The sequence below is a fragment of the Anas platyrhynchos genome, chromosome 30 (assembly GCF_047663525.1).
Source record: "Anas platyrhynchos isolate ZD024472 breed Pekin duck chromosome 30, IASCAAS_PekinDuck_T2T, whole genome shotgun sequence".
Classification (NCBI taxonomy): Eukaryota; Metazoa; Chordata; class Aves; order Anseriformes; family Anatidae; genus Anas; species Anas platyrhynchos.
This window is the reverse complement of record NC_092616.1, coordinates 6,579,186-6,587,500: the sequence shown is the minus strand read 5'-3', so window position 1 is coordinate 6,587,500 and position 8,315 is coordinate 6,579,186. Positions and strand designations below refer to the sequence as shown.

At 59.9% G+C, this 8,315-nt stretch overlaps 1 protein-coding gene across 1 annotated transcript; it reads right to left on the bottom strand.

Annotated features, from left to right (window-relative positions):
* Window positions 1-1,188: 1,188 nt before the first annotated feature.
* LOC139999874 (microfibril-associated glycoprotein 4-like) lies at window positions 1,189-3,353 on the bottom strand. Its single transcript, XM_072029502.1, is given in 5 exon segments — window positions 1,189-1,400; window positions 1,403-1,426; window positions 2,506-2,644; window positions 2,647-2,717; window positions 3,299-3,353. Coding segments are annotated over 5 exon segments (501 nt in total).
* Between the last annotated feature and the right edge of the window lie 4,962 nt (window positions 3,354-8,315).

Genomic DNA, 8,315 nt, shown 5'->3' with positions numbered 1-8,315 from the left:
AGGGATACTGGGAGGGGAGACTGGGGAGGACTGGGAGGACTGCAGTGAGGGCACTGTGGGGGAGACTGGGAGAGTACTGGGAGGGGTTGGGGGGCACTGGGAGGGTACTGGGGGATACTGGGAGGCACTGGGAAGGGACTGGGGGCGATGGGGGCGGCTGGGAGGGATTTGAGGGGCTGGGGGAGTCTGGGAGGGGAGCTGGCGGGGGCTGGGAGATACTGGGAGGGGTGGGGGGCACTGGGAGGGGTCTGGGGGAGTATGGGAGGGCGCTCCCCCCCACTCCCCCCCCTCCCGCCCCGGTGCATGCCGGGACCCGGCGGGATCGGACCAGGGCCGGGCTGAGCTGATCGGGAGAGGGGGGCACGGGATTGAGGGCAGAGATATGACGATCAGGGGCATGGAGGTGTGGCGATAGGGGGATGTGGGGGGGTGTCGGATAGGGATATCGGGGTAGGGATATCAGGATGGGGATATTGGGATAGAGACAGAGATATCGCGATATTGAGGTATGGAGATATCAGGACAGGATATCTGGATATGGGGATGTGGAGGTGTTGAGATATTGGGGATATCGGGATATCAGGTTATCGGGATATGGGGGTCTGGGGATGTCGGGATATGGGGGTTGTGGGATATTGGAATATTGGGATGTCAGGATATGGGATATGGGGATATCAGAATGGGGGATATTGGGATATGGGATTATTTGGAATATTAGGATATACGGGATATGGGATATTAGGTAACGGGATATGAGGGGACATTCGGTTATTGGGATATTGGGCTATCAGGATATTGGGATATACATGATATTGGGCTATAGGGATTCGGGCTATACGAATATCAGGACATTAGGATATTAGGATATTGGGATATGGGTATATAGGGATATGGCAATATGGGGTAACAGGATATTAGGATATCGGGATATTGGGATATTGGGCTATCAGGATATGGGCATATGACGATATGGCCGAGACATGGATATTGCGATATCGGGATATCAGGCTATAGATATATGGTGCTATTCGCGATATCGGGCCATCAAGCACAAAGACGTGCACTATCGCGACACATAGACACCCCACCACGCGCCATCTCGTGACATATGCATGTTTTCTGGCTCAGACAGGGCGGGGCGGGGCAGGGGGCGTGTCCAGGGACGGGCGCGTGCAGTGGGGCGGGGGCTCAGAGGCGGCGGTCTTCATCTGGCTCTTGCGCAGATGGTGAGAAGCCCTTCCACTGCGCCCAGTTGATGCCGTTGGCGTAGGAGAGGTGGGCGCCCAGGTAGAAGAAGCCGTTGAGGTTGGAGAAGTGGCAGCTCTTGAACCACCAGGCCGCGACAGCGCCGCGCAGTTCTGCACGTAGGTCCTGGTCCCGGTCGAAGGTGGAGAACTTCTGCCGTGGTGGTGGCTCAGAGAGTCGCCTGGGGGGGCGCGGGGTCACGGGGTCACGGGGGGGCATGGGGGGGTCATGGGGGGGCACGGGGTCAAGGCGGCACCGAATACGGGGAGAGGGGAGAGGGTAGTGGGTAGGAGGTGGTGATCATGGTCAGTGGCTTGCGTCGCCCAGGACTCTTCCAACGGCACCGTTACGGCCAAGACCCCTCCCAATGACCCCATTGACCCCAAGACCCCCCAATGACCCCATTGACCCAGAGACCCTCTCATGGTCCCATTGACCCCAAGACTCTTCCCAATGGGTCACGTTGACCCAGAGACCCTTCCCAGCGGCACCGTTGACAACGAACCCTTCCAATGACCCCATTGACCCAGACCCCTCCAATGACCCCTACTGACCCTTCAACCCCTTCCCATGGTCCCATTGGACCCAGACTCTTCCCATGGCTTGGGACCAAGACCCTTCCAAGGATTATAAACACAGACACTTCCCAGTGGCACCATTGACCCAACAACCCTTCCAATGACCCCATTGACCCCAACCCCAACCCATGGTCCCATTGACCCAAGACTCTTCCCATACTCTACATTGACCCCAGAGACCCTTCCCAATGGCCCCGTTGACCAACGACCCTTCCCAATGACCATTGACCCCAAGACCCCTCCCAATGACCATTGACCCAACGACCCCTCCCAATGACCCTATTGACCCTTGACCCTCTCCATGGTCCCCATTGACCCAACTTCTCCATGGTCTCAGCTGACCCAGACCCTTCCCAATGGGTTGTGTTGAACCAGACCCCTCCCCATGGCTAATATTGACCCAGACCCTTCCCAGTGGCACATTTGACCCAACAGACCCCTCCCCATGGCCCTATTGACCCAGACCCCTCCCAATGGCTGACATTTGACCCAGACCCTTCCCAATGACCCGTGTTGACCCAGACCTTCCCATGGCCACATTGACCCAACGATCCCTCCCCATGGCCCACGTTGACCAGATCCCCTCCCCACGGCCCCCATTGACCCCAAACCCCTCCCCACCCTCTCCCCACCCACGCCCTCTCCCCCGCCCCGACCCCTCCCCACGCCCCCAGCCCCGTACCGGCCCCGCCCGTCGACGAAGCGCCCCACGGTGAGCGGGTCACGTCCTCCTCGGCGCTGATGGCGTGGGGAGAGGGCGAAGGTGCCGTGGTGCAGCAGGCCGTGTTGTTCTCGAAGTCCTCCAGCTCCACGCGCAGCTCGTCAAGCGGACCTGCAGCGTCAGCAGGTGCAGTGTCTGCAGCCCTGGGGGGGCGTAGGGGGGTGGGCGGGGGGCTGGGGGGAGGGGAGGGGGGTGAGGGGTCTTGGGGCACCGTTGGCTATTCAGTGAATTTGGCTACTCGGGGGCACTGGGTGGCTACTCAGGGGCGCCATTGAACCTGGGGACTATTCGTGTGGCTACTCGGGGGCACTATTGGCTACTGGGGGACGCCATTGGCCACTGGGTGGCATTGTTGACTACTGGGGGGCAGTCATTGAATACTGGGGAGCACTATTGGCTACTGGAGGACACCCATTGGCTACTGGGGGGCACCCATTGACTACTGGGGGCACCATTGGCTATTGGGTGGCATCGTTGGCTACTGGGGGACACCATTGGCTTCTGGGTGGCATCGTTGGCTGCTGGGGGTACCGTTGACTACTGGGGGGCACTGGTGGCTACTGGGGGGCACAGTCAGCTACTGGGAGGTTCCGTTGGCTACTGGGGGGCACAGTTGGCTACTGGGGACAGCCGTTGGCTATTGGGTGACATATTGGCTACTGGGTGGCATTAGCTACTGGGAGCACCGTTGACTACAGGGGAGTATGGTGGCTACAGGGGGGTGCTGGTGGCTACTGGGGGCACCGGTGGCTACTGGGGGTCTGGCCGGCCACTGTTCGCCGTCGGCACGCCCGGAGCCGAGCGGTCATCGTTCCCAGCCCGGAAGAAGCTGACGAGGCCGTTGAAACGCTCTGGAAGGCCTGGGGGGGAGACAGGGACACGTGGGGAGGGGGCTGAGGGGGGGGTTTGGGGTGGGGACCCAGGAGGGCTGGGGCCGGCCATACCAATACAGGCGATCTGCTGGAGTGCTCATGTCGCAGTCAGCGGGGACGGGCAGCCCCGCCCCGAGGGGTGAGTGGGTCACGCCGTCCGCTGCGCCCCCTCGTGCACGTCCTGGCGTGCCCGGCCGCGCCTCGCACAGCGAGCCGCCACGGACTGGGGGGGGGGTCAATGAAGGCCCCAAAACAGCCCAGAAAACAGCCCAGAAACACCCCAGGACACCCCGAAAAACACCCAAAAAACAGCCCCAAAACAGCCCAGAACCAGCCCAGGACACCCCAAAAAGCCCAAGGACACCCCAAAATACCCCAAAAATGCCCAGGACACCCCAGAACAGCCCAAAACCAACCCGGAACAGCCCCAGAACACCCCAGAACAGCCCAGAACACCCAAAACAGCCCAAAACAGCCCCAGGACACCCCAAAACACCCCAAAAACCACCCCAAAACTCCCCAAAACAGCCCCAAACAGCCCAGGACACCCCAAAACATCCCAAATACACCCCAAAACACCCCCAGCACACCCCCAAAATGCCCCTAAACACCCCAAAACAGCCCCAAAACCCCCAAATGCCCCAAAACACCCCAGGACACCCCAAAATGCCCCAAAACACCCCAGAACATCCCACACCCCCAGCCCATCCGGGGTCCCCTCCTGTCCCCAAATGTCCCCGACCCATCCCGATTTGGGGTCCCCTCCTGTCCCCGTGCCACCCAAGATTCTCAGGCTCCCGACCCCGGTCCCACCTGACCCCATTCAGAGCCCCCCGACCCCAAATGTCCCCCCAAGCCCCCATCCCCCCCCAACCTCCCCAAATGTCCCCAAATATCCCCCAAATGTCCCCAATGACCCCAATGTCCCGAATGTCCCCGACCCCATCCCAATTGTCAGGTCCCAGGAGGGTCCCCGTACCGTCCCCACTTAGCCCTAAGGGGGGCAATGGGCTGTGCCCCCCGGGCACCCCCCCAGCGCCGCCAGCATCACCAGCACCGCCGCCACTGGACCTGGAGGGCACGCTGTGAGGAGCATTTGGAAGAGGGTCAGGAGGGGGCCAGGGACCCTGAAGAGTCGCAGGCCTTGAGAAGATCCTAGAGGATTGTAAGTGGTCCAAAATTCTGAGGAGGTCCCCAATGTCCCTGAGGAGGGCTGAGGCCTTTAAAGAGGTCCCAGACCTGAGGAGGGGCCAGGACCCTGTGGGGGGGTCCTGAGGACCTGGGGGGGTCTCAAGGGCCCTGGGGGGGGTCCCGGAGGCCCTGAGAGGGTCTCGATCCCTGGGGGGGGTCCTGATGTGCTGAGGAGGAGTCCCCAAACCCTGGAGGGGGGGCCCAAGGCCCTGGGGGGGGGCCCCAAACCCTGAAGAGTACTCAAGGCCATGGGGGGGGTCCCCAAAGCCCTGAGGAGGTTCTTAACACAATGAAGGGGGGTCCAAGGTTCTTGGGGGGGTCTCAAAGCCCTGGGGGGGGGGTCCCAATGTCTGGGGGGGGTCCCCGGGGCCTGGGGGGGGTCTCGAGGTTTTAGAGGATCCCGAGGCCCCGGGGGGCCCCGGGTGCCGCGGCCGTTCCTCCATGGCGCCGCCGTTCCTCACGCCCCCGCAGCGGCCCCGGCCCCGGCTTTGGGTGTGAGGGGAGGGGGGGAGCAGAAAAGAGAGAGGAGTGAGGCCTGGGGGGGGGGCTGAGGGGGGGAGGCCCTGCTTTGGAGGGTTTTTGGAGGGGAGGCACGGGCCTCGGCCTGAGGCCCCCGCTGCCAGGGGCTGGGAGGTGCCGGGACCCCTTGATGGTTTCGGGGTCAGAGAGTGATTAGGGTGATTCAGGCGCCCCCCCCCCCAATTAGCCTGGGCTCTGCCCCTGCATTCAGGGGTCCCAGAGGGTCCCCATCAAGAAGAAACAGGAAAATGGCACTCAAACTCCCCGAGGTTTTGTGAGGGGTGGGGGCCCCGATGGGGGGAGGGGCCCCGCCCCAGGACCCGGTGTGGGACCCCGAGCCACGCCGTGGGACCGCGCTCTCTGCCTAGCAACGGCGCCCGGCCCTGGCGCGGCAGGCGCTGATCGCTGGCCGGCGGCCGCGCGCTCCCGTGGCTGGCCGCCGAGGAGCCGCGGGCGGGAGCGGCAGTAATTAGCTGCCGCCCGGGGTGGGGGTGGGAGGGGGCAGAGTGACCGCGTGCGGGCGTGCCTGGCGGCAGTGCACGGGGGTCGGCGGGGCGGCGCAGAGGGTGTGGGGATGGACGGCGGGCCTCCCCTTGGGCGGGGCGGCAGCGCGGCGGCTCACTCCCCCAGCGAACCCCCGCGCGCAGGGCTGGCCGCAGGCCAGAGGATGCGCGGCGCCGCGCGAGTGCCGCCGTCCGAACTGTCGTCCCCGGGCCGCCCCCGCTGCTGGGGCGGCGGCAGGCAGCTACACTGCCAGCGCCCGCGCGCGCGCGCTGACGCAAAGAGCAGGAAGGGGAGGAGGGGGAGGGGGGCGCGTGGCGTCGCCTTCGCTGCTGGCGTCCGGGGCCACCTGGGCGCGGGGTCCGTGAGCGGCGAAAGCGGAGGCCGGAGGCCGGTGAGAGCCGGGGGGGGGGGCCACGGGAGGGGAGAACAGAAACAGGAAGGGGAGGGGAGGCGAGGGGGGGGGCGAGGGGGCGGGGGGCGAGGGCGGCGGGCGGGGGGGGGGGGCCAAGGGCGGGGGAGGGGGCGAGGAGGGCCGGAGGGGGAGGGGAGAGCAGAGCACGCTGAGAGGGTTTGGGGGAGGGCGGCGGGGTTTGGGGGAAAAGGGGATGGGGGGGTGGGGGGAGTTGGGGGTTGGGGGGGGGTTTGGGAGGGGGAGGTTGGAGGTTGTGAGGGGAGGATGAGATTAGGAGGGGAGGGATAGAGGGGAAGGTGGTAGAGAGGGAAAGGGAAAGGTTAGAGGGAAAAATGAGGGTTCAGACAGTTTGTGAGGAAAAATGGAATTAGAGAGGAGAAAACAGGGACTGAGAGGAAGAAAGGTGGAAGTTGGGAGAGAGTGGGGTTTGAGGGGGTTTAGAAGAGGAAAATGGGTTTGGGAGGAAGAACAGGTTTAGGAGGGAAAATGGGGTTTAGGGGAGGGTGGAAGGAAGAGTGAGAATTGTGAAGGAAGAGTGGGTGGGCTGGTGGAGGGAGATGAAATTTAGGAGGGAAAAATGGGGTTTGGGGAAGAGGAAGGTGAAGGTTATAGAGGGAAAAAGTGGGGTTTAGGCAGTTTAGGAGGAAAAATAGGGTTTTGGGTGAGGTTTGTGAGGGAAAAATAGGGTTTGGGCGGTTTGTGAGGAAAAAGTGGGGTTTGGGGAGTTGCGGAGGGAAGATGGGTGGGGGGAGGCGGAGGGAGAGGTGAATTGGTGAGGTGAAGATGGGTAGGAGACGTTGTGAGGGAGGGGTGAGTGTGAAGGGAAAAATGGGGTTTCAGACAGTTTGTGAGGGAAGATGGAGTTCAGACGATTTTAAAGTAAATGTAACCTTTGGGTGAAAGGAGCTAAAGGTAGACTTCAAAAGAAAAATCAGATTTGGGGAATGCAAAAGGGATGTTTGAGGTAGATTTAAAAATGGAACTCAGTGAAAATTTATTTAAAATGGGACTCCGGGCATTTTTATAGGGGAGGGTCAGGGGTGGAAGGCAGCTTTGAGGTTGAAAGTGGGGTTTGGGGCAGGGTTTTGAGGGAAAAGTGGGGTTTTGGAGGCATGTTTTGTCAAGAGTGGGGATTTCCATGCAATATTTTTTGGAAAAATGGGTTTTGGGGTAAATTTTGTGAGGGATGGAATGGTTGGAAAAAGGCACAGGTTTTGGGAAGAGCAGGGACGGTTTCTGAGGTAAAGGATTTGGGCTGAGGTTTTGTGAGGAGGCTTTGGGGTTTTGGAGGCATTTTTTTGGGGAAAAGTGGTTTTGGGGCGAGTTTTGGGTTTTTGTACAGTGATCATTAGGGGGAGAAGGGATTTTAGTATTATTTAGAAGGGATTTGGTGGTGAAAGTGTGGGTTTGACCATTTCTGACAGAAAAGGCCTTGTGGGGGATTTTTTCACAGAAAAAGTATTTTCTTGGGCTGCTTTGAGATCGCAAGTACGTTCAGAGGCACTTTGTGAGGCAAATGGGTGGGAGTCTGGAGGAGGAAGTGAGTTTGGGAGCAGCTTTTAGGGGAAGGAGTTTTCTGGGCTGTTTGTGAGGAAAGGAGACTCAAAGATCTTTTAAGGGAGAGAAATGGAAAATTGGTGGGGAAAAAGTTTGAGGGACAACTTTTTTGTGAGAAAAAGAGATAAGGATAGTTTTTCAAAAGAAAAAGATAAAAATGTTTTTAGATATTTTTGAGGAGAAGAAGTTTTGGGCGCGGTTTGTGCGCGGCCGGTGAAGTCAGTTTTTTATTTTTTAATTTTTTGTGAGGGAAGGGATTTGGGTACATTCAGCGGAAAAATGGGTTTTGGTGTTTGAGGGGGAGTTGGGGGTGAGGCTTCTTATTAAGGGGAAGCCAAGATGGGATTCATTGGGTGAGGAAAGACGGGGTTGGGGGGTCTGAGGAAGGTTTTCACTTTTTGTGCTTTTTTTTGAAGGAAGTGAGGGTTTTGGGGCATTTTAGTGGAGAAGGAAGGGGAACTTGGGGTGTTTGGGGGCAATTGTGAAGAGAAAATGGGTTTTAGGTCTGGTTTTGACCCAAGAGGTTTTGGGGGCAAGTATTTGTGAGGAGAAAGGGATTTAGAGGCCTTGGGAAAAAGGGGACTTTGGGGCAGAGCCTTAATGAAGAAGTGAATTTTGTGGGTGTGTGGGGGGGGGGTGGAGGGATTGGGGATTTCCAGGAGTTTGAGGAAGGTGACTGTGGGGGAAATGGAACTTTGGGGCGCTTAGAGAAGAAG